Source organism: Staurois parvus, unplaced genomic scaffold (assembly GCF_062004578.1).
Source record: "Staurois parvus isolate SC_StPar_1 unplaced genomic scaffold, SC_StPar_1.0 ptg001252l, whole genome shotgun sequence".
NCBI lineage: Eukaryota > Metazoa > Chordata > Amphibia > Anura > Ranidae > Staurois > Staurois parvus.
In genome coordinates, this window is record NW_028319048.1 from 2,529,911 (window position 1) to 2,556,623 (window position 26,713).

The 26,713-nt window shown below is 45.3% G+C and overlaps 1 protein-coding gene across 2 annotated transcripts in view; it reads left to right on the top strand.

The window, feature by feature from the left end:
- The window catches only part of LOC149437875 (uncharacterized), a 150,634-nt gene that overhangs the window by 111,537 nt on the left and 12,384 nt on the right, over positions 1-26,713 (top strand). Inside the window, exons 1-3 of one of the 2 annotated variants that reach the window (XM_089660527.1) lie at positions 9,924-10,300; positions 13,636-13,756; positions 19,356-19,429. The exons of the other annotated variant lie outside the window; for it this stretch is intronic. Of the exons in view, the coding sequence (XP_089516653.1) occupies positions 9,985-10,300; positions 13,636-13,756; positions 19,356-19,429 (511 nt within the window). The 5' untranslated portion in view covers positions 9,924-9,984. Of the gene's footprint in view, positions 1-9,923; positions 10,301-13,635; positions 13,757-19,355; positions 19,430-26,713 lie in introns of those variants that run through there. 2 annotated transcript variants of the gene reach the window in all.

Genomic DNA, 26,713 nt, shown 5'->3' on the forward strand with positions numbered 1-26,713 from the left:
TCCCCCCGGAACTACGCCCCCTGTGCCCCCCCCCCCGGGGCATGAACATGGTGTGCTCTGTGATTGCTGTGTCCTTCGTGTCCCTTGTGATAAAGGGCCAATCACAGCTGATCACAATGTAAACACACTTGCCGGTTATCGACAATACTTTCCTCAAGTGCCGTCACAGAGTGAGGAAAGCAGAGCCGGTGACCACCAAGTGTGACAGAGGACATGTACACAGATAATCAGGGCATTGATCATCTGTGCCCTGATTATCAGTGTAGCCCCATCAGTGCCAATCAGTGGCCATCATTGCTACCTATCAGTGCCCATAAGTAATGCCCATCAGTGCCCATTGGTGCCATCTATCAGTGGCACATACTGCAGCCTCATCAGTGCTTCCTTATCAGTGCCCATCAGTAATGCCTCATCAATGTTGCCTCCTCAGTGTCCATCAGTGCCACGTGTCAGTACCTTTTCATCCATGCCGCCTATCAGTGCCCATCAGTGCTGCCGATAAGTGCCCATCAGTGCTGTCTGTCAGTGCACCTATCAGTGTCTCCTATCAATGGCATATATCAGTGCAGTCTCATCAGTACTTCCCTATCAGTGTTTTTTTTACTTTAATGTGTTCTCTGAATTAAGGTAAAAAAAACCCTTCTGGGTGCGGTCTTCCCCGCCAGCCGCCCTCCCCCCTTCTTATACTTACCTGAGCCTTATCTCAATTCAGCGATGTGCACAAGAGCTCTCTCGGCTCTCTCCCTCCTCATTGACTCAGATGCAGCCATTGGCTCCCGCTGCTGCCAATCACAGCCAGTGAGCAGGGAGCAGGAGGGTGGGGTCAAGCCCCGCTCTGTGGGGTTGATTTACTAAAGACAAATAGGCTGTGCACTTTGCAAAGTGCAGTCAGACTCTGAAAGTGCAGTTGCTCCAGAACTTAGTAAATGAGGTAAAGCATCACTTTGCAAGCAACACCCAATCACATGCAAGAAAAAAAAAAAAACTGTTTTGCTCGCACATGAATGGACAATAGAAGTCAGCAAATCTTCTCCTCATTTACTAAGCTCTGGAGCAACTTCCCTTTCAGGGTGCAACTGCAAAGTGTACTTTTTTTTGCTTTAATCAACCCCATATAGCCAGCTCGGGAGCAAGCACACACGAATTGCCCCATTGCAAGAGGCTTGATATAGTGGGCCATGGGTAAGGGGGAGGGGCCAGGAGCGATGGCAGGGGACCGAAGAAGAGGAGGATTGGTGCAAAACCATTACACAAAGCAGGTAAGTATACCATGTTTGTTATTTTTTTTAATTAAATTTAAACCTTTACAATAATTTTAAAGCCTGCCATACATGGATCGAAATTGGGGCAGTTTAGCAGGGATCGGCCACATTGCAATCCATGTATGGGCAGATACAATCTATAGATCAACTTCTGTACAGCCAGCTTGTCGGATTGCTCGATCTGCACTGCAAGCTATAGTTGGCAGCCCTGATCAGTATATTATTATTATTATACAGGATTTATATAACGCCAACAGTTTGCTCAGCGCTTTACAATATAAGGGAGACAGTACAATTACAATACATTTCAGTACAGAAGGAATAGGAGGGCCCAGCTTGTGGAGCTTACAAGCTAAAGGAAGGGGGAGGTGATACAAAAGGTGATAGTTGCGGGGGATGATCTAGCAGAGGTGATTCAAGTACAGTTCTTAGGTGGAGGTGGGGTAGGCTTCCCTGAAGAATTGCGTTCTCAAAGATCGCCTAAAGGCAGACAGGGTGGGGGCTGACCGGACATGCTATGGTAGGGAGTTCCAGAGGATGGGATAGGCTCTGGAGAAGTCCTGGAGGCGAGTGTGGGAGGAGGTGATGAGGGAGCTAGAGAGGAGGATATCATGGGAGGAGCGGAGCGGGCGATTTGGGCGGTATCTGTGGATGAGGTTGGTGATGTAGCTGGGGGCAGTTTTATGGATGGCTTTGTAAGCTGTGGTTAGTATTTTGAATTGTATACGTTGGGTTAGTGGAAGCCAGTGGAGGGATTGGCAGAGAGGGGATATCCTGGTGTGTGCTGGAAATGTCATGCTCATTTTTATTTATTGTTCGCTTTTCATTTCATTTATCTAGTTAGTTTTGGTTATGTGGAGTCAAGTCAAAACTTTTTTCCATTTTTAATTTTGGATGGAGTGGAAAAGTAAGTGTTGGGTTTTTACTGTTATCCCGATTCCCGAGCTTCATTGAAGAGCTTTCCTGCCCTGGTGACTATGATTTTACCAGACATGATGCGCGAGCAAATCACACAAAGACAAAAATAAAGAAAAATGTTTTGTAGTAGTGTAGCGCTACCCCCTCAGGGGCCACTGAATTTGTCTTGGGTCCCACTAAGCTCTGCATGGCCAGGCAACATGCATTTTTCCACTCATTCAGAGTCAGTAAACAGCCCTTGAGCTGGTTTTTGTTGTTTTTATTATGGGGGTAACAACTTGGATGGTGTCTAGGGGTATATGGGATGCTTAACCACCTCCCGTCCGGCCGTTGTATATAAACGGCCGGACAGTGGCAGTGCAGGGTCGGGTGGCCGTTCAAAAACGGCCTCCCCGCACCCTGCTTGTGCGCGCTCCCTTGTATATAAACGGCCGGACAGTGGCAGTGCAGGGTCGGGTGGCCGTTCATAAAGGGCCTCCCCGCACCCTGCTTGTGCGCGCTCCCTGGGAGCGCGCAGCACCGCGATCCGGTGCCCGCTGTGTCCTCTGGACACAGTGAAACACCGATCGTCAGACGGGACCTCTGTACGAGGTCCCGATCATGTGATCACTGATTGGCCAATCAGTGATCACATGCAAAGTAGTAAGCAAGATGTCACTTGTGACATCATTGCTTACTACGTGTGAAATCTGTGAATGATCACAGAGGTCACATGGTACAAGGCTATTCACAACAGGCTTGTACCATGTGACAAGCTGTGACCAATCACAGCTCAGTCAGTACTTCTCAATGAGTGCAGGAATGCACACAGAGAGAAAGAGAAATGATTGCTTTTACATCCTATATGGGTGTAAAAGCAATCTGTAAAAAAAAAAAAAAAAAATCTTCATCACCCCCCACAAGGGTGACAGTATGTAAAAAAAAAAAAAATAATAAAAAATAATAATATAAAAAAATAAAATAAAAATGTAAAAAAAAATGTTTAAAAATTATAATTTTTGTTATAAACTAATTTGGATTTTTTTTTTATTTTACTAAAAAGATAACGGAATACATTTTGGCAAAGATTTATGATGAAATATTATTTATTTGCAAAATTTTATTAAAAAAACACTTTTTTTCAAAATTTTTGGACTTTTTCATTTACATAGCAAAAAAAAATAAAAATCCCACTGGTGAATAAATACCACCAAAATAAAGCCTTATCTGTTTAAAAAAAATGGTAAAAAATTCATTTGGGTACAGCGTTGCATGATTGCGTAATTGTCATTCAAAGTGTGATAGCGCTGAAAGCTGAAAATTGCCCTGGACAGGAAGGGGGTAAAAGTGTCCGGTCTGGAAGTGGTTAAGGAACTTTAAACTTGAGGACAACTTCTGGCAACTGTACAAAAATGTGGATCCAAAACAATAGCACTGTCTCTTTAAAGAAGCACTCCTCAGACCCCAGATAAATCCTTCCTCTTCACCTGGCTGCACGGAGGGTATCCCTAGACAAGGGATTTCAAGATCTAACAATTAAGTAGTCCCGGATGAAAACTAGTTGGGTCTTTCACCTGACGTCCTTCTCCCTTTATCTGGCCCAGGGGGTGTAGAAGTACTCACACTGTCCTGTCCTATCAGCGTGGTGGGTTGGTGGCTGCTTTTCGGCCTTTTGACTAGCATGGCCGAGACACATCGGTGAACAGTAGACAACCTCCTCCTCCCACCACCCAAGATGTAGGCACACATATGCAGGAGCCCATGGGGGTTGTCATGGAGGTCCCCCTAATCTGGTGATAACTGGTTCCTAAAAATTGAAAGCAGTTGAGGCTGAGAGCAAATTCAATTAATTCCAAGATAAATTAATTTTGTGCTTTCATTTCAGGATAATTGGACTCTAGGAAATAAACCATTTCTCCCAGTCCCCATTGATGGGGAATGGAAGTATAAAGCGACTCAACATCAATACCCACAAGTATAGTACCTACTTTAACTTCCACATGGTTTAATTTGATGAGAACGTCCCTAGTGTCCTGAACATATGATGGTAGGCGTGTCACCATCGATTGATTAAGACATCCTTCCTATGTGCTCCAGGGTGCCCTTAATGGTCGATATAATGGGCCTTCCAGGGGGATTATTTACATGTTTATGTACCTTGGGAATGATGTATATTGCAGGATCCTTCTTGGTTATCAAGCCCACATCATGTGCCCAGGACAGGTTTTCATTAAGGGACATAACCAGGGATGGAAAGGGGTTGCTAGATAGTTTAACATATGATGGGGTGTCACCTAATTGTTGCTTAATTTCCAGTTCTTATGCTGTTTCTGATAGCAACATCACATTTCCCCCTTTATTGCTAGGTTTTATTACTAGGTTGGGTGTCTCCCTGAGTTTCTTAAGAGCCAATCTTTCATCCCGTGAAAGATTATAGGTCATGGGGCAAAGCGCAGCAACTTGCAGGAGCCTGAATCCCCTGAGTAGATTTTAGCAAAGTCCTTACTTGTAGGAGCTCTAAATCCACTAAGTGTATAAAATCCCAGCTCATCTGGCTAAGTATCCAATCCAAGAACAAGGGACTGGCTAAGCATTAGACTGTCCCCTGAAGACTTGCCAAGAACTTGCATCCAGCAGTCTTCTTCCTTCCAGGCCCTGGGGGTATAGAGCTGCTCACACTGTCCTTGTCCTGCATCTGTGGATAGAATTGCTTTCAGGCCTCTGTAGCTGGAATGGTTCCTCTCCAGGCTATGGAGGCTGTTCTTCCCCAGTGGACTGCAGGGCAGTGGAGCTCCCTCTTTTAGCTCTCCTTCAGCTTCCAGCATCCAGCCTGGAAGCAGAATCCCCTTCTATAGGGTTCCCTCCCAGGCTGCACAGCAACACCTCTCAGCAATACACCTTCCACCCAATTCTCCTGCAAGCATGGCTCTCTCATATTTATGGGGTGGTCTGCCACACTGCCAGGCCTCCTGCCTGGGATTGATCAGACTCCCATAAATATGCAGATCAGCCCCTCGTCACCTCTGCCTACTGGATTCTAGAAACTTCTCCAAGTTTCGAGCAGGGGGAGATACCAGAGGACTCACCTGTAGAGCCCTCCAGCCCAGACCTGAAGTAGCCCTCTAACTAATCCCAGGCTTCTAACATGCCTCAAACTACTCTAAACAACAATGTACACTATAGGGTGCTTGTCAGGGCTCCAGGTATGACCAGAAGTGTGTGGACTGACACAGGGAAACGCAGGTTTCAGATATGGTATAAATAAGACAATTTATTAAGACTAACAACACAAACATAAACGCAGTGCACCAAACCCCAAGCTAACACAAATACATACAACAGGGTGAAACAAACCCAAACCTAAACTGATACAGATACACAGGTACATACACATATAGAGCACAACGTAGTCAGGCAGGCCGGGTCGATAACTATCGGGCAGGTAGGTACAGGAGGAGCAGGCGGAGAGAATGGTCAGGGTCACAAGCCAGGGATCAAACAGGAGAAGTCAGCAGAGGTCAGGATCAGGCAGGGTCGGCAACAAGTCAGGCAGAAACAGGAACAGGAACGCAGGTTACTAGATACAGGGGCCCATGGAAAAACACACACCAAGGCACAGACTGCAGGTCTGGCCATCCCTTAAATACACCACCTGCAATCAGCCCCAGGTGATGGTTAATTGCCGAAGTGAACCTCTGGTTGTTGAGAGCACCCGCTGGCCAGCCCTGGTACTGCAGCCCACAAGGCAGGTGAGTCCCACCACTATTGGCAAGTCCATTCCTGATAGTGCTACACTGAATTCATACTGGCTTGCAGTAAAATGCAGGGAAACTGGATGTACTGTATTATAAATGTAGAATTATAACTTGTCATCTACTGGTCACCCATTAACCCCCAATATTTACAATCCTTAGGCACAAGAGGCACAAGAGTTCTTTTCAGTTTCACACTTCTGGGTTACACATGTTTTTCCTGAATGGCGCCCTAACACGCTAAGGCAAAGGACCTGCACTGCAGCACATGGCGATGCACAATAACACACTCCTTTGCATTGTGGTGTCCTGTGTTGCCAATAAAAGGGCAGCCCCTCTCTTGTTTTATATCCTATTTTCTAAACCACTATGGGGGAGATTTACTAAAACTTCAGCACTCTGAATCTGGAGCTGTGCATGGGAGCCAATCAGCTTCTAACTTCAGCTTGTTCCATTAAGCTTTGCTGAAAAAAACCTGGAAGCTGATTGGTTTCTATGCAGAGTTGCACCAGATTTTGCACCCTCTAGTCTTCCAGTAAATCCCCCCCAAGGAACTGTTAAAGTAGAATTTCAGCCTAAACCTAACTTATCTTAACTCGGTGCCGAGTACACGCAAATATGCGGCCTTTTGGTGGCTGATCCTTGGCGCTGAGGAGCCGCATATTTGTGCACCCAATGTAAACAATAGATGCGCCGAGAGCGAGCACCATATGAGCTCCCAGCACATTTACCGGTGCCTCACAGAAAGGTCCCTTAATGACGTTGTGGTGACGAAACGCGTTGGACGTGGCCTGCTCGATGTTGACGTCAGCACACCCTTTTCCTAGTGTGTGTCGGAGGTGATCCGCGGTGAGCGGGGACCGTAAACTACTTCAGTGCTGTACATTGCTGGTTAAGCTGGTGTCTGCCTGGACAGCCCTTTTGTGAGTTGTTTGGTATTTTAATAAATAGATATGTGTTTTAAACGTACTGCACCATGATTTCTTTTCCTTTGTCCCTGAGTGTGACTCATGCATATATGGAGATACGGAGTTAATGGAGAGATTCATCATGAGATCTTTGGCTGCAGAGCATTGTTTCTGGTAGTGATATGCTGTCCTTTATGCCGATTACATTATTGATCACCTGGACGTGATTATTATTGAACATTACTACATCCAATACCTGGATATCATTTACCCATCGCTCCCAGAGCACAAGCGCTATTGCTGGTCTATAATTTGATCAGCATTTAGCTCTGGTGAGTCCATCTAATTCATTTGGTGGTGGATTATTCACAGTGTTATGAATTCACAGAGGATATTTTGAGTTTGTTTTGGACTTGCACAGATTTATTATGGACACTTAATTATATGGTGATACATATTTTTATTTAGCGCATGCCCTTATTAGATATTGCTATTTGCGATCAGGAGATTTCCGATCATGTGATCGCCGTGACAGCCAATTATGGCAGTAACACGACCCTAACCCCTCCACCTCCTAGCACCAAAAACCCTTTAAAGGGCTGGGAGGTGCTTGCACCAAGGGATTAAAAATGCCCCCCCCCCCCCCCCAGCACCTATGCTAACCTGAGTAAGGATGATCTGTATACATTGCTCAAAAAAATGAAAGGAAGACTTTGAAAACACAACAGATCTCAATGGGGAAAATATCATGCTGGATATCTATACTGATATGGATTGGGTAATTCAACCTACAAAGGACTGAATTCAAACACATCCCGAAAATCAAAGTGAAAAAATGATGCAGCAAGCTAGTCCATTTGACTGAAATCTCAGTGCATCAACTCAGAATGGTCCTCAGTAGTTTGTATGGCCCCCACGTGCTTGTATGCATGCCTGACAATGTCGGGGGAGGCTCCTAATGAGACCACGGATGGTGTCCTGGGGGATTTCCTCCCAGATCTGGACCAGGGCATCATTGAGCTCCTGGACAGTCTGGGTGCAACCTGGCAGCATCCGATGGATCCAAACATGACATCCCAGAGGTGTTCTATTGGATTTAGGTCAGGTAAGTGTGGGGGCCATTCTGTCAATTCCTTCATTCTCCAGGAACTGCCTGCATACTCTTGCCACATGAAGCCGGATATTGTCGTGCACCAGTAGGAGCCCAGGACCCACTGCACCAGGAGGAACCCAGGACCTACTGCACCAGGAGGAACCCAGGACCTACTGCACCAGGAGGAGCCCAGGACCCACTGCACCAGGAGGAACCCAGGACCTACTGCACCAGGAGGAACCCAGGACCCTTTACACCAGCATAGGGTCTGACAATGGGTCCAAGGATTTCATCCACATACCTAATGGCAGTCAGGTGTCATTGTCTATCCTGTAGAGATCTGTGCGTCCCTCCATGGATATGCCTCCCCAGACCTTCACTGACCCACCACCAAGACGGTCATGCTGAACCATGTTACAGGCAGCAGAACTTTCTCCACGGCTTCTCCAGACCCTTTCACGTCTGTCACATGTGCTCAGAGTGAACCTGCTCTCATCTGTGAAAAGCACAGGGTGCCAGTGGGGGACCTGCCAATTCTGGGGTTCAATGGTAAATGCTAATCAAGCTCTATGGTGCCGGGCAGTGAGCACAGGGCCCACTAGAGGGTGTCGGACCCTCAGACCACCCTCATGAAGTCTGTTTCTGATTGTTTGGTCAGAGACATTCACACCAGTGGCCAAGGAACAGTGCTTGGAGGTGAGCAAGGGGCGGGGAGAAGGGGGAGAGTTCCTGCACCTATTCTCTGAGAAAAAGAGCCCTGATTCTGGTGACAACCATCACTTCTCTCAATTTGGAGTGATTTCCTCCCACTTTCTGTTGTGGCTATGGGACAGGAAGTGAAGATAAATTTTCCCAATAGATCACAGATGGAAAAAAAACAAAAGAAAAACAGAAACAAACAAAACAAACATATAACCTTCCCTTACCGACTTGCCCTCCAGAGGATCCCCCCCCCCCTTCCTGACCAGGCCATTTTGTGTGTTATGGCACTGCGTTACTGACAATTGCGCAGTCATACAACACTGCACCCAAATTAAATTTATATATTTTTTTCTCACAAACAGAGCTTTCTATCGGTGATATTTGATCACCTCTGCGTTTTTAATTTTTTGAGCTATAAAATGTATTCTGGTACGAAAAAGATCCCAATATGTGTAAATTAATTGGTTTACATGGAAGTTTTAGTGTTTACAAATGGCGGTACTGGAATTTAAAAAACTTTTTTTTCTACTAGTAATGGGGGCGATTAGCGACTTATAGCAGGACTATGGTGGACTAATTAAAAGCACTGACACTGTACTAATGGCACTGGGCAGGAAGGGGTTAACATGAGGGGCAATCAAAGGGTTAACTGTGTGCTCTGTGTTTTACTGTGTGCTGTGTCTGTGCTTTCCACTGTAAGTGCACTGCTATGCAGAGCCATACAAAGCAGTTCTCTCCCCCGTCGGTAATACTCGGTGATCACAGGGTGCTGGCGAGTAATCACCATCTGGGACCCGGTCATTGACAGTCAAGACGCTGCTCACACGCACCCCCTACGCGGAACTGCAAAATCACGTATATATGCGTGATTTTTCACACCCCGGCTTCCCTGTAGCAGTATTTCTGATATAGGGCGGAGGGGAAGCGGTTCCTATTCTCTGAGAAAAAAAAGGCCTGACTTTGGTGACAACCATTACTTCTTTCAATTTGGAGTGATTTCCTCCCACTTCCTGTTGTGACTATGGGACAGGAAGTGAAGAGAAATCTCCCCAATAGGACACAGATGGAAAAAAACAAAACAGAAATATAATAAAACAAACAACAAATAACCATCCCTTATGGTATCCAAAAGTAAAAAATAAATACAAGTTTTGCCTATAGTTCTACTGGTTTGTGTGTAAGATACAAGGGTAGGACCCGGTTCAGTTTGTGGCATGTTGTTATACCTGTGTGCAAAGGAATGTAATCTGTATAAAAAACATTTCAGCACACTCCCATCACCTTTGTACACAACAAAAGTGGAAGCAAATTTTTATATTTACCAGAAACAGAATATCACAGAAACAAGACACTGGGCAATCTCTCCAGCAATGGACACCATAGACAACAAACAATTCATCCTTGATTTTCATCTTCCAGGAGGTCTCTCAGAGGACCAGACATACACCAGGGTGCTCCTGCAGCTGTTTGGTTATGCCGGTCATGGCAAATCGGCTTTTGTCAACTCCTGCATCTACACCCTTGGAGAGAACGAATTCCAGACCCGTGCCACAACTGGATCAGCTGAAACCATTATCACAACGAGGAGAAACAAGTATGAACTTACTGATATCATCTCCATCGTGGACAACAGAGGATTCGGAAAAAAAGACGGAGTTGAGGAGGTGGTGGCTTTTGCACAACTAGGTAATCTATAAAATATTTTCTTTGTCAACCTATTATGCTTGGGAGGAAAGTTCATACAATGGTAATGAAATGTCTCATAAAATATGTTTATATTGTATTCAGCTGCCCCAAATCTAATGAATTTGTTGCCATTTTTCGCTTTTGAATAGAAAGTTGCAAAGACTGGAAACATTTTGCCACAAACCTCTGACAATGAAGGAGGTCTTTTATGTCATATGTCAGCATTTTTGGTTGGTAGTATGGTGTAAAAAAAAATACAGATGGACTATAACATAGACTATAATCCAATAGAGAAAACAGCAACAGGTGGTGTCATGGTGAGGGAGATTTACTAAAGCAAATGTTCAATTATCAATCATTAACCACCTCATTGCCGCAATATAGCCGAAAGATGACTACAGAGCGGTTCTCTGAGTCTGGGATGGTGTCTATAGACGTCCTCCTAGAACGCGCCTCATAGGCCAAATTGCTCATCTTGCTGCCTCTTCCCTCGAGGTTTCTCTACATCAGGGATCTCAAAACTTTCAAAACAAAGGGCCAGTTTACTTTAGGGGGTCGGACTGTGGCCAGTGGGAGTAGAAAATGCTCCGCCATCACAATGTCATAGGCTTGGTGGCAGGGCTTTTTTTGTCAGAGAATAGGTGCAGGTACTCCCCCCTTCGAGTCACCCCTTGTCTTCATCCCCTACCCACCTTTGAGCACTGTCCCTTGGTCCCACCTCCCAGTACAGTCCTTTTAGAGAATACAGAACCAAATATAATTCTGTGGTGCTGGGTAACTTGTATGGAACGTGTTAATGATAACAACAAAAAGCAGTAGAATAGACCCCCTGCAGCCATCAACAATAGATTACCCCCAAGAAAAAATAGACCTCCTCGCAACAATATACCCCCCCAGCAATATTAGACCCTTGCTAGAAACAATAGATCTCCCAGCAGCCAGCATCAGTAGATCCTTCCCAGCAACATAACACCCCCTCCAGCAGCAATAGTTCTCCCACAAGCCACAATAGAGCCCTCATCAACAACCATAGACCCCCTGCAACAATAGATCCTCCAAGTGACAACTGATCCTCTACAAGCCAGCATCAATAGATACTCCAACACACCCCAGTAGCCCTAGCCATAACATACATTTAGTGATGGAGGTGCTGGAACTGCATTCCCCCATATTCCCACTGAAATAAAGCCCTGCTTGGTGGTCAGTGGGAGTAAAAAAATGACATAATTGGTGACAGTGGGAGGAATAGTGCCCCATCATTACTGTCAGTGGGATGAATAGTACTCTATAATTAGTGTCAGTGGGAGGAATAGTACCCCATGATTGGTGTCAGTGGGAGATTTAGTTCCCCATCTCTGGTGTCAGGGGGAGTTATAGTATCTTGTCTTTGATGTCAGTTGAAGGAATAGTACCCCATGATTGGTGTCAGTGGGAGAATTAGTTCCCCATTTCTGGTGTCAGTGGGAGTAATAGTCCCCTAAGGACCAGATAAAGGCAAGAAAAAGGCCACATCTGGCCCACAGGCCGCAGCTTGGTGACCCCTGCTCTAAGTCATTACCATCTTCTCCTTTCTTTCTACTTCATGTCCTTGAAAAGCAAAACAAGACATTTTTTTACCTTAATACATTCCCTGCATTAAAATGGTTGCAAAGGCAGAAAGTTGTTTAAATTCTCTGCATTAAGGTAAAAAGCCTTCTGTGTTCAGCTGCCCTCCCCCCCCCCCCCCCCCAATACTTACCTGGGCCTAATCTCAATCCCCAGAGCAGTGGCTCCCTCCTTTCTCTTCCTCCTCACTGGACATTGGCTCTTGCTACTGTTTGGCACAGCCTGTGAGGAAGCAGCAGTGGTGTTGCTGAGCTGCAATGTGTGTGTCAATGGACACACACAGCGCAGCTTGGGAGTAAGCCTGCACTAGTATCTCCATAGTAAGTGGCTTGTTAAAGGGGCACTCGGAAGGGGAACGGAGTCAGGAGCACTGGTGGGTGACCACAGAGGAGGAGGTTGGGGGCTGTTGTGTGCAGAACCATTGTAAGTATAACTTGCTTATAATTTTAAGAAAAAAAAAGATCCCGATCATTTTAAAGTGATACTAAAGGTTCTTTTTTTCTGCAAAATAACAAACATGTTATACTTACCTGCTGTGAGCAGTGGTTTTGCACAGAGCAGTCCAGATCCTCCTCTTCTTGGGTCCCCTGCCGGCACCAGGAATGCCTCCTTTCTGTTGGGTGCCCCCATAGCAAGCAGCATGTTGCCAAGCTGCTGCTCTGTGTGTCCATTCATACACAGAGCTGTGGCTTGGCCTTGCCCCCTCTCTCTCCTCATTGAGGAGACTCACTGACTGGCTGTGATTGACAGCAATGGGAACCAATGGCTCCCTCAGCCAATGAGGAGGAAGAGACCCAGGACAGCTGAAGCTGTTATGCACATCGATAGAGGCGATGGGACTCAGGTAAGTATTGGGGGGTTGGGGGCACTGCTGTACACAGAAGGTTTTTAACCTTCCTGCATAGAATGAATAAAGGTAAAACACCTTGAACCTTTACAACCACTTTAAGATAGTAAATGTCCCATTATTTGACCCCTCCCCTTCCCCAAATACTTACTTGAGTCCTCACTCCATCCAGCGCTGTGCCCGTCTGTGGTGGCTCTTTTCTCCCTCCATGCATTCACAGAACACAAAGGCAACAGTGGGAATCATTGGTTTCTGTCGCTGTCAATCAAATGCTGTAGGAAAGGAATGGGAGGCAGGACCGAGCTGCACTATGCGTGTCTATGGACTCAGGAGCGGATCTACAGGTGTGCCACCACAGCAAGCGGCGGCTGTCATTGCCCGTCGTCATTGGCCACACACACGGGAGTTCCGTGAGGTTCGGCATCACCGAATTTGTACAGTGAGCGGCTCACTCTACAGGGGTGGACAGGCAGGTAAGTAACTTTAGTGCAGAAGAGGCAAAGCATGAGTCTTCTGCATTACAATTCCTGCCTGTCTGACAGTTTTTATTTTTTTTAGTTAAAGTTCCACATTAAATAAGTGAATTTGCACTTAGAGGATGCGCTGAATCTGGCTGACTTCAGTCCTCCTATCATGGCCAAGCCAACATCTTTATTTTCTCTTTAATTTTCCATACAGATGGTAAGATATTCTGAACAAAAGAATTGTGCTTTCATTTTCTCCTCATGTACTAAGCTACTGTAAGTGAGAAAACTGACTCTGCAAAGTGGTCATGCTCTAATCTTTAGTAAATTGGCCCCGATGTGTGACGTTATGGTGGACACCAGTCATGTAGTTCCTATAACTCTGGTATCTTTTTATGTCTGTCTGTTGTCACTCGCAGGTCATTTTCTCCCCTTGGATGAGGAAGTGGTGCTGACTAAGGACTTTAAGTGGATAATGTCCCTGGTGGAGGATTCTGACCCAAACTACACCGATTTTATTGCCCCCATATTTATTTACAGGTATGGATCTATAGAAAGCTTTGCATACATTGTTATGACAAAATTATAATATTTGATGTATGTTTTGTGCTACTTTGCATGACTGTAATTGGCTATAAAGTATAACCACTTGTGGACCGTCCCATGTACTGTTACTGCGGCAGGCCAGCCGCTCTGCGCTGGGAACATACATGTATGAGATCCAGCATTTCCAGGTATGGGGAGCGCATGCGGGAGCAATGCCCCATCTATGCTGTCATTTGGTACAGAACAAGACGGTCAGCAGGTTCTGGCCAATGAGTTATGAATGGGACCTGCTGATCAGCTTAGCAAATCACAGTACAGAGTCTTTAGTACAATGACAGTGTACAGCATTATCACTAAAAACTGTATTAGTATCACTGGCGATGTCAGTGTCAGTCAGTTCCCACCCCAGTGTCAATTAGGGGTTCATTTACTAAAGCCGGAGAGTTCAAAATCAGGATCATTTCTACATAGAAACCAATAAATTGGGCAAATAAATTGGTGGAATGTCTTAATCAAGAAATATTACAGAATTCAGATTGCAGTCGTAATTTATACATGTCTAATGAAATATTACACACTTTCAAGAGACGTGTTCTACAGGACACCTCTGACTCACACAATTTGAGGTGGGGGGGTTATGTTAGCCCAGGGGTGTCACATTCAGGTTCATTGCAGGTTGCATCAATATTATGATTGCCCTCAAAGGGCCAGTTGTATCTATAAGACTAGAAGTCCAGAGCACCCCCCCCCCCATCCTGTACATCAGATGTCAAAACCTTCCTCACCATCAGAAGTCAAGAGTTCCCCACCAGGGATGGATCCAGCCTGTCCGATCTGGGAGTGTAATACAACTGTCAGGAGGGCAAAAAATGGGAGGTCAGCAGGGCAGAGCACAGGGGTCAGCAGAGCTGAGGATAGATTACAGCAGAGCTGAGGGCAGGAGGTCAGCAGAATGGAGGGCAGGGAGTTACAACTGGCAGGGAGTAGGACAGGGGTCACTGCTGGCAGGGCTGAGGACAGGGGTCACTGCTGGCAGGGCTGAGGACAGGGGTCACTGCTGGCAGGGTGGAGGACAGGGGTCACTGCTGACAGGGCAGAGGACAGGGGTCACCCCTGGCAGGGCAGAGGACAGGGGTCATTGCTGGCAGAGGACAGGGGTCACTGCTGGCAAGGCAGAGGATAGGGTCACTGCTGGCAGGGCAAAGCCCCCCCCCCAGAACCCCCATAGATCTGGTCATATTCCCCACCATCCCATATACCACAGTGCACTCCCTACCTTGTGCTGTGGCCAGGAAGAAGGGCAGAGCTGCTGACTGCTAAAAAGGAAGGGAGGGGGGCAGAGATGAGCCCCTCAATGGCTGCACAGAGAAGCACAGCATCTGGCTGAGGAGTTCTGTCCTCTTTGTTGGCAAGTGTTTGGAACAAGGTGGGGGAGGAGACAAGAGGGGTGCTGCAGTTGCAGGAGAGGTGCAAGGCCACACGAAATGGCCAGGTGACCCAGATTTGGCCCATGGGACTTGTGTTTGACAGATGTGTATTAGCCTATGCCTAATAAATAACATGTGTATAGTCTCACTTGTAGCTTTTAGACACGGAGCATATATGTATCTTCACATAGCCTTCTATAAAGTCTGCTTGTCTCACTTCTCCCAATCTTCATCAAATAAAAAATATATCAATTCAATTCCTCAGGGCTACCCCCCCCCCCCCCCCCCCCCGCATACATGACAACATCAGCATTGTTAATAATCAGTTATTAGATCACAGAAAGCTTCTCACACAATCTCAGTGACAGTAAAGAATCTGCAATGTTGGGAAGTTCTAAACATTGTTCCTCTTCTGTACTATCGCAGGTAATAACTCAGTAATGACTGAGCACGTGTTCATGTGAAACGCGTCGACTGCTCCTCTGTCCTGTCTTGGAGCTGTCATGTTCTTATCATATTGCATGTTAACCACTTCCCGTCCGGCCGTTGCATATAAACGGCTGGACGGTAGCACTGCAGGGTCAGGTGGCCGTTTATGAACGGCCTCCCCGCACCCTGCTTGTGCACGCTCCCTGGGAGCGCGCAGCACCGCAATGCGGTGCCCGCTGTGTCCTCCAGACACAGTGAAACACCGATCGTCGGACGGGACCTCTGTACGAGGTCCCGATCATGTGATCACTGATAGGCCAATCAGTGATCACATGCAAAGTAGTAAGCAAGATGTCACTTGTGACATCATTGCTTACTATGTGTGAAATCTGTGAATGATCACAGAGGTCACATGGTACAGAGCTATTCACAACAGCCTTGTACCATGTGACAAGCTGTGACCAATCACAGCTCACTCTGTATTTCTCAATGAGTGCAGGAATGCACACAGAGAGAAAGAGAAATGATTGCTTTTACATCCTATATGGGTGTAAAAGCAATCATTGTAAAAAAAAAAAAAAAAAAAAAAATCTTCATCACCCTCCACAAGTAGTACAGTGTCACCATGGTGACACTGTACTGCTAGGGTGACAGTATGTAAAAAAAAAAATAAAAAATAAAAAATAATAATATAAAAAAATAAAATAAAAATGTAAAAAAAAATGTTTAAAAATTATAATTTTTGGTTATAAACTAATTTTTTTTTTTTTTACTAAAAAGATAACGAAATACATTTTGGCAAAGATTTATGATGAAATATTATTTATTTACAAAATTTTATAAAAAAAACACTTTTGTTCAAAATTTTTGGACTTTTTCATTTACATAGCAAAAAAAATAAAAATCCCAGCAGTGAATAAATACCACCAAAATAAAGCTTTATCTGTCGCAAAAAAATGGTAAAAAATTAATTTGGGTACAGTGTTGCATGACTGCGCAATTGTCATTCAAAGTGTGATAGCGCTGAAAGCTGAAAATTGCCCTGGGGGGGAAGGGGGTAAAAGTGTCCGGACAGGAAGTGGTTAAGGATTCCAACAGAGGATTTCATCCACCACATTGCTGTTTGTGCCGCCAACCATTCTGTTCTTCCATTGTACTATCGCAGTCCCATTGACAGGAATGGTTCAGGTAGTTGTGCTAATTATCTAACTATGGGAGAAGATGGGTCGTTTCTGACTCCGGAGCTTTTGGTGTCCCTGGGGTAGCACATTGTTGTTAAGAAACATAATGATTTCATATAGCAAAAGAATGACATTCCCATTGAGTAGGAAAGAGAGAAATGAAGAATTCTAGTTTTGTCAGAGTCTCGTTATGACATGAATAGGGAAGGCACAGCAACAGTGTAGGCAGCTTGGCTTCTGTATCATGTGACCGCTGTGATTGGCTCTCAGAACTCTTACATGATTGGGTGTCTACCTTGCTGGCTCTCTGACTGGTAACAGATTAGTCCATGTGGTGGGAGTGCTCAGAGAGCATTCTCACGGCACACAACCAGCATGAACACGTGTGTGCCGGGGGGGGGGGAGTCGGCATTAAAGTGGTTCTAAAACCTCAAGGTTTTTTATCTTAAGAAAAAGGTAAAAAAAACCTTCTACGTCACAGACAGACTCGCCCCCTCACCCCCCCCCCCCCCCTCCTTCCCCATGCTTACCTGAGCCTCATCGTGATCCAAAGCTGTGAATGAGAGCTGAGACTCTCCTGGCTTTGTCTCTCCTCACTGGGCAGATTGACAGCAGTCATTGGCTTGCACTCCTGTCAATCAACTCCATTGATAAGGAAGTGGGGGGTAGGGCCAAGTCCTGCTTGTAACGGAACTGGACCCCGGCTGCAGTAGGGTATTCCGTTTTACTCCCGCTTCCCTGTCCGAACACAGATTGCCGGACACCACCGCTGACCATACAGGAAATAGACAGCACCAGACTCTTCTAAAGACAGGAAGTGGACGGCTTTATTTTAACACAAAACACAAGATATATACACAGGGCGAGGAAATACAACCAGGAACAGGAAACACATCAGCAGGCCCACCCATCAGGGGGAAGGCCTGCTGGTAATACCCCCCACCAAACCAAGACACATAATATAACAAAGGGAAACACCAGGTGGTAGTAGACAATACAGGAACACATGCATCCCATAATAGTTTGCTGGGAGCAAGACAATAGAAAAAATGAGGCAACCACCTGGCAGTGAACAATGGACAACCCCCACACCCCACCTATACATGTCTACACAATATCCGGACAGATCACCCTGTACCCCTAACAGGCACAGGGTGGGCTACACATAAGAAGAACAGGGGTCCCCCCACCCCCAAAAGGCACTCCCTTCACATCACTGTCTGTGTCACTGGATGCAGCAGCAGGGCTCAGGAGTGAGGAGTGAGGAGTGCAGGCAAGGCACCTGAGAAGAGGAGGATCGGGGGCCACTTTGTGCAATTCTATTACACACAGCAGGTAAGTGTAGACATGTTTGTTATTAAAATAAATGATTACAACGACTTTAATGCTATTTTCTTGCTGCCCTACACACTCACCGGCCATGTTATTAGAAACATTAGTTCAATTGCTTGGTAACTAATTGGTGCTAATCAGCCAATCACATGGCAGCAACTCAATGCATTTAGGCATCTAGACGTGGTGAAGATGACTTGCTGAAGTTCAAACCGAGCATCAGAATGGGGAAGAAAGGGGATTTAAGTGACTTCCCAGGTGAAATGGTTGTTGGTGCCAGATGGACTGGTCTGAGTGTTTTAAACACTTCTGATCTACTGGGATTTTCACACACAACCATCTTTAGGGTTTACAGAGAATGGTCCAAAAAAGAGAAAATATCCAGTGAGCGGACGTTGTGTGGAGGAAAATGCCTTGCTGATGTCAGAGGTCAGAGGAGAATGGGAAGACTGGTTCCAGATGATAGAAAGGCAACAGTAACTCAATCACTTGTTACAACCGAGGTATGCAGAATACCATCTCTGTATGCACTACATGTCCAACCTTGAAGCAGATGGGCTACAGCAGCAGAAGATCACACCGGGTGCCACTCCTGTCAGTTAAGAACAGGAAACGGAGGCTACAATTCACACAGGATCACCAACATTGGACAATAGAAGATTGGAGAAATGTTGCTTGGTTTGCTGAGTCCGGATTTCAGCTGCAACATTCACATGGTAGGGTCAGAATTTGGCATAAACAACATGAAAGCATGGATCCATCCTGCCCTGTGTCAGCGGTTCATGGATGTGCAGCCAGCAAATCTGCAGCAAATGCGTGATACTATTATTCCTATATGGACCAAAAACTCTGAGGAATGTTTCCAACACCTTGTTATATCCATGCTATGAATAATGAAGGCAAAAGGGGTTCTGACCCAATACTAGCAAGGTGGACCTAATAAAGTGGCCGGTGAGAGTATATCAGTTACATTGAAGGCAAGCAGTTATAAGTTGAGTTGTCAATTTTCTTTGAATGTCATTTCATGTGGGGCTGTCCTGCAGCAGTTTGTGTCCCATCCTCTACCCACAAGTCCAAATTCAAGAGGTCTGTCAGCTAGTCTTCCCAATCATTTATAGACATACAAGATGTCAGGAGGTGAATCAACTTTCCTATCTAAAAATAAATGAAATATCTTTGAAGAAAGTTGATATATAAGGACACTAAACTTTGGTTTTCTTCTAGTGCGAGGCACAAACTTCCACAGGAGCAACTTGGTGAAGTGCACAGTTTTTTCATGAACTGCAGAGATATGACAGGTAACTTCACTTCTCAGATGTTACAGCTGTGTACAAATTGTCCAGTGGCAGGATAGTCTTGTATCAGGGAAAACAGAGGCAGCCTCAGTGAACTGTTGGCCAGTTTCCATCCACCAGTCAATGTGGACCTCTGAACACTTGATGAATACACATTTCACTGCTAAGACTACCTGAAGAACATCTTTGTTGACTTAAGGGATTCAAAAAAGAATAGAGTGAGGTGACTCTTCTATCAGCCAAGATGATTGTAAAAGAAAAAAAAATGTAATTACCGTATTTTTCGCTCCATAAGACGCACTTTTTTTCCCCCAAAAAAGGGGGGAAAATGTCAGTGCGTCTTATGGAGCGAATATAGGTAGGTCCGGTATTTCCACCGCCGCCGTGTCAGAATACCGGGCCGGCTGCTCAGCTCTGCAGTGGGACCTTACCTGTTCCTCTATCCAGCGGCGCGCTGTCTTCCCGGCTTCTGTAGTGTGCATGACAGCCGAGTCCCAAGTGCGCATGCGCAAGAAGCAGGGCTCTTTGTGAATGGTAAGGCGGTACCTGGGACACATGACAGATCCCAGAAGCCGCCGGACCAATCACAAAGCGCAGCGCTTCTCGCACATGCGCACTGGGCATCCGGCTGTCTGACGAGCGCCCACACTACAGAAGCCGGGAAGACAGCGCGCGGCTGGATAGAGGGACAGGTAAGATAAAAAAAAAACTCTGCGGAAGTAAGAGCGGGTACCCGTCAAATTCAGGTACCTGCTCCCCCCCCCTCCCCCCCCTCCCCAAAGGTCAGCAGTCATCTGTGCTGTCCGCAGTCTCTGGTCATCCCTGTACTGTCCGTAGTCTCTGGTCATTCCCTGTACTGTCCGCAGTCTCTGGTCATCTCCTGTACTGTCTGCAGTCTCTGGTCATCTCCTGTACTGTGTCCGCAGTCTCTGGTCATCTCCTGTACTGTGTCCGCAGTCTCTGGTCATCTCCTGTACTGTCTGCAGTCTCTGGTCATCTCCTGTACTATGTCCGCAGTCTCTGGTCATCTCCTGTACTGTCTGCAGTCTCTGGTCATCTCCTGTACTATGTCCGCAGTCTCTGGTCCTCTCCTGTACTGTGTCCGCAGTCTCCGGTCATCTCCTGTACTGTCCGCAGTCTCTGGTCATCTCCTGTACTATGTCCGCAGTCTCTGGTCATCTCCTGTACTGTGTCCGCAGTCTCCGGTCATCTCCTGTACTGTCCGCAGTCTCTGGTCATCCCCTGTACTGTGTCCGCAGTCTCTGGTCATCCCTGTACTGTGTCCGCAGTCTCTGGTCATCTCCTGTACTGTCCGCAGTCTCTGGTCATCTCCTGTACTGTCCGCAGTCTCTGGTCATCTCCTGTACTGTCTGCAGTCTCTGGTCATCCCTGTACTGTGTCCGCAGTCTCTGGTCATCCCTGTACTGTCCGCAGTCTCTGGTCATCCCTGTACTGTGTCTGCAGTCTCTGGTCATCCCTGTACTGTGTCCGTAGTCTCTGGTCATCTCCTGTACTGTGTCCACAGTCTCTGGTCATCCCTGTACTGTGTCCGTAGTCTCTGGTCATCTCCTGTACTGTGTCCGCAGTCTCTGGTCATCCCTGTACTGTGTCCGTAGTCTCTGGTCATCTCCTGTACTATGTCCGCAGTCTCTGGTCATCTCCTGTACTGTGTCTGCAGTCTCTGGTCATCTCCTGTACTGTGTCCGCAGTCTCTGGTCATCTCCTGTACTATGTCCGTAGTCTCTGGTCATCTCCTGTACTGTGTCCGCAGTCTCTGGTCATCCCTGTACTGTGTCCGTAGTCTCTGGTCATCTCCTGTACTATGTCCGCAGTCTCTGGTCATCTCCTGTACTGTGTCCGCAGTCTCTGGTCATCTCCTGTACTATGTCCGCAGTCTCTGGTCATCTCCTGTACTGTGTCCGCAGTCTCTGGTCATCCCTGTACTGTGTCCGTAGTCTCTGGTCATCTCCTGTACTGTGTCCGCAGTCTCTGGTCATCTCCTGTACTGTGTCCGCAGTCTCTGGTCATCTCCTGTACTGTGTCCGCAGTCTCTGGTCATCTCCTGTACTGTGTCCGCAGTCTCTGGTCATCTCCTGTACTGTGTCCGCAGTCTCTGGTCATCTCCTGTACTGTGTCCGCAGTCTCTGGTCATCTCCTGTACTGTGTCCACAGTCTCTGGTCATCTCCTGTACTGTGTCCGTAGTCTCTGGTCATCTCCTGTACTGTCCGCAGTCTCTGGTCATCTCCTGTGCTGTCCGCAGTCTCTGGTCATCTCCTGTACTGTCCGCAGTCTCTGGTCATCTCCTGTACTGTCCGCAGTCTCTGGTCATCTCCTGTGCTGTCCGTAGTCTCTGGTCATCTCCTGTACTGTCCGCAGTCTCTGGTCATCTCCTGTGCTGTCCGCAGTCTCTGGTCATCTCCTGTACTGTGTCCGCAGTCTCTGGTCATCCCTGTACTGTGTCCGCAGTCTCTGGTCATCCCTGTACTGTCCGCAGTCTCTGGTCATCTCCTGTGCTGTCCGCAGTCTCTGGTCATCCCTGTACTGTCCACAGTCTCTGGTCATCTCCACTACTATGTCTGCAGTCCATTAGTTCAGAATTTTTTTTTTTCCTGTTTTCTGCCTCTAAAACCTAGGTGCGTCTTATGGAGCAAAAAATACGGTAATAGCTCACTTACCATGACTGAAAGTATATACACAGGTCTGGTCAATGGGGTGTTCCTCAAGGTTCTCCTAAAGAAATGTAGCCCTCACACCTTCACCTCCCCTTCCATAGGTTTTTGAATCACATAGTGGTGGTATCTATGATGGAGGAAGAGGCCCAGGATGCTATGACCATTATTCAAGGACATTCTACAAGAAGGTGTGAATTTGTTTGGAACCCATGCAAGCTCTCTGTCAGAATGGAGAGGGCACAAGCAGTTAAGGATTCCACTTGCTATGAACCAAAACAGCACATTTTTAAGTAGCAATCCAAGAAAACAAAATCCAGGACACTCCTCACTCATGTCACTCTTCTTTATGTATATATATAAAAAATCTATCGCTCTTTCTCTCTGTGTATATATATATATATATATATATATATATATATATATATATATATACACAGTTGTGTTCAAAATAATAGCAGTCAGACATCACTAACCAGATCAATCACTGTTTTTGGTGGAAATTATATTTCTACATTACTAGCAGGTGTAGTAGAGTCATAGAAATCCAACAGACCCGACAGTCATGACATGCATGCTGCTGATTCTGTGTCATTGAATCACTCATTGAAAGGGGCGTGTTCAAAATAATAGCAGTGTGGAGTTCTATTAGTGAGGTCATTCATTCTTTGAAAAACAGGCGGCAATTATTGCCCTTATTTAAGGAAGGAAGGCAGCAAATGTTGGACATGCTGGTTACAGTGCATTTCTCTCTGAAATTCTGAGGAAAATGGGTCGTTCCAGACATTGTTCAGAAGAACAGCGTACCTTGATTAAAAAGTTGATTGGAGGGGAAAACATATAAAGAAGTGCAGAAAATGATCGGCTGCTCAGCTAAAATGATCGCAAATGCTTTAAAATGGCAACCAAAACCTGAAAGATGTGGAAGAAAGCGAAAAACTACCATTGGAATGGATAGAATAGCCAAAATGGGGCGGACTCAGCCAACAATCAGCTCCAGGAAGATGAAAGAAGGTGTGACGTTCCCTGTGAGGACTGTTACAATTAGAAGACGCCGATGTGAAGCCAAGCTATCTGCAAGAAGTCCCCGCAAAGTCCCACTGTTGGAAAAAAGACGTGCTGAAGAGGTTAAAGTCTGCCAAAGAGCACATTGACCGGCCTAAAGAGAAATGGTGCAACATTTTGTGGACTGATGAAAGTAAGATTGTTCTTTTTGGGTCTAGTGGGCGGAGACAGTTTGTCAGACGACCCCCAAACACTGAATTCAAGCCACAGTACACTGTGAAGACAGTGAAGCATGGTGGTGCAAGCATCATGATATGGGGATGTTTCTCATACTACGGTGTTGGGCCTATTGATCGCATACCAGGGATCATGGATCAGTTTGAATACATCAGAATACTTGAAGAGGTCATGCTGCCTTATGCTGAAGAGGAAATGTCCTTGAAATGGGTGTTCCAGCAAGAAAACGACCCCAAACACACCAGTAAACGGGCAACATCTTGGTTCCAGACCAACAAGATGGACGTTATGGAGTGGCCAGCCCAATCCCCGGATCTTAATCCAATAGAAAACTTGTGGAGTGACATCAAAAATGCCGTTTCTGAGGCAAAACCAAGAAATAGAGAAGAACTGTGGAATGTGGTCCAATCATCCTGGGCTGGAATACCTGATCACAGGGGCCAGAAGTTGGGGGACTCCATGCAACACAGATGTACAGCAGTTCTCAGAAACAGTGCGACTACAACCAAATATTCATGAAGTCATTCAAAGGAAAGCAAAATCTTCAAACATTTCTCAGTTTATATAGTGAATGTTTGAGTTTGTAAAGAAGAATACAAACACTGCGGGGTTTTTTTTGAACCGTATAATATTCATTTTTCTTCACTTTTTTTAGAGGAACAACACAAATTTGATGTATTTTTCTTCATGTTGTGATTTGGAATAGAATGTGTTGTGTTCCCAATGCATTTGTGTGGATGGAAATAAAAGCTATTATTTTGAACACAACTGTGTATATATATATATATATATATATATATATATACACATACATACATACATACAGTGGGGATGGAAAGTTTGGGCACCCCAGCTAAAAATTTGTATTAATGTGCATAAAGAAGCCAAGGAAAGATGGAAAAATCTCCAAAAGCCATCAAATTACAGATTAGACATTCTTATAATATGTCAACAAAAGTTAAATTTTATTTCCATCATTTACACTTTCAAAATAACAGAAAAAAAAAATGGCATCTGCAAAAGTTTGGGCCCCCTGCAGAGTTAATATCTTGTACTGCCCCCTTTGGCAAGTATCACAGCTTGTAAACGCTTTTTGTAGCCAGCCAAGAGTCTTTCAATTCTTGTTTGAGGTATCTTTGCCCATTCTTCCTTACAAAAGTCTTCCAGTTCTTTGAGATTTCTGGGCTGTCCGTCACGCACTGCTCTTTTAAGGTCTATCCATAGATTTTGAATTATGTTGAGGTCAGGAGATTGTGATGCCATGGCAAAACCTTCAGTTTACGCCTCTTGATGTAATCCCCCGTGGATTTCGAGGTGTGTTTAGGATCATTATCCATTTGTAGAAGCCATCCTCTCTTTAACTTCAGCTTTTTCACAGATGGCATCAAGTTACCATCCAAAATTTGCTGAAATTTTATTGAATCCATTTTTCCTTCTACTGGTGAGATGTTCCCTGTGCCACTGGCTGCAACACAACCCCAAAGCATGATTGATCCAACCCCATGCTTAACAGTTGGACAGAGGTTCTTTTCATTAAATTCTGTGCCCCTTCTTCTCCAAACATACCTTTGCTCATTCTGGCCAAAAAGTTCAATTTTAACCTCATCGGTCCACAGAACTTGTTTCCAAAATGCATCAGGCTTGTCTATATGTTGTCTATATGTTCATTTGCAAAGTTCAAACAATGATTTTTGTGGTGAGGACGTAGAAGAGGTTTTGTTCTGATGACTCTTCCATGAAGACCATATTTGTACAAGTATCTCTTTATAGTGGAATAGTGACCACAACTCCAGTGTCTGCCAGATCTTTCTGGAGGGATCGTGCAGTCAAACGTGGGTTTTGAATTGTTTTTCTCACAATCCTGCGAGCTGTTCTGTCTGATATTTTTCTTGGTCTTCCAGATCTTGCTTTAACTTCCACTGTTCCTGATGACTGCCATTTCTTAATTACATTCCGAACAGAGGATATTGACATCTGAAAATGCTTTGCTATCTTCTTATAGCCTTCTCCAGCTTTGTGAGCGTCAACTATTTTCAGTTTCAGTTTTCTAGACAACTGCTTAGAAGAACCCATGGTGCTGATTGTTGGGGCAAGGTCAGATGAGTCTGGGCATTTAAAACCTTTGAGCTTGACATCACCTGGTCTTCCCAGACGATGATTGAGAACAATCCATGACACTGGCAGGTCTCAGCTTTGCAAAGGGGGCAGTGCATGCTATAAATTCTGCAGGGTGCCCAAACTTTTGCAGATGCCATTTTTTTGTTTTCTGTTATTTTGAAAGTGTAAATGATGGAAATAAAATCTAACTTTTGTTGACATATTATAAGAATGTCTAATCTGTAATTTGATGCCTTTTGGAGATTTTTCCCTCTTTCCTTGGCTTCTTTATGCACATTAATACAAATTTTTAGCTGGGGTGCCCAAACTTTCCATCCCCACTGTACATACTCACTTGATGAATGCATTACTCTGATGCTGCATCTGTCCCCTGACAATTCTGCACTGAGAACTGAGCATTCAGACACCCCAGATCAATCAGTTCTCATCTCCATTCTGAGATTGCAACCTCATAAAAACCTACCAGCTATTAAATGAACATTCCTCAAGTCAGTTTGTCCCCTATGTTTCATATCATGGATTATGAAGCTGTTGGTTTTAACTCAGAGTCTGCCCGACATCCCTCCCTAAACAGAGTATTGGTCAGTTACTCAGAGCCACCCCCCTGCTGGGGAACTTTAAAACACAGGCTAGTAGACCTAGAAAGGAAGTTAAAGACTATCTCCTATCTTTCCATTGTAACAGTGGGAGATCAAAGACCCTTTCACTCTGCAACTTGGATCTGCTTACCTCAAAGGCTTAAATGGCAAGTAACTTAACCCTTTAACTTCTCCCTGTTATCTCCTTGCTGTGCTATGGTTCTTTGTGTGTGTATATATATATATATATATATATATATATATACAGTTGTGTCCAAAATTATTCAACCCCCACTGAAATTGAGTGTTTTGGCCAGTTTGACATTGCTTTTGATCATTCAGTCATCTTGCTTACATTTACATTAAAGAGGCACTTGTAGGTCAGACAAATATAACATAACAGTTATAATGAAATAACCACAAATGTCTTTTCTGTGCTCACAGCATTATCAGTTTTATTCAACCCCCAAGTGACATTCAATCTTAGTACTTAGTACAGCATCCTTTTACAGTTATAACAGCTTTTAAACGTGAAGCATAGCTTGACACAAGTGTCTTGCAGCGATCTACGGGTATCTTCGCCCATTCTTCATGGGCAAAGGCCTCCAGTTCAGTCACATTCTTAGGCTTGCGCACTGCAACTGCTTTCTTTAAGTCCCACCAGAGGTTCTCAATCGGA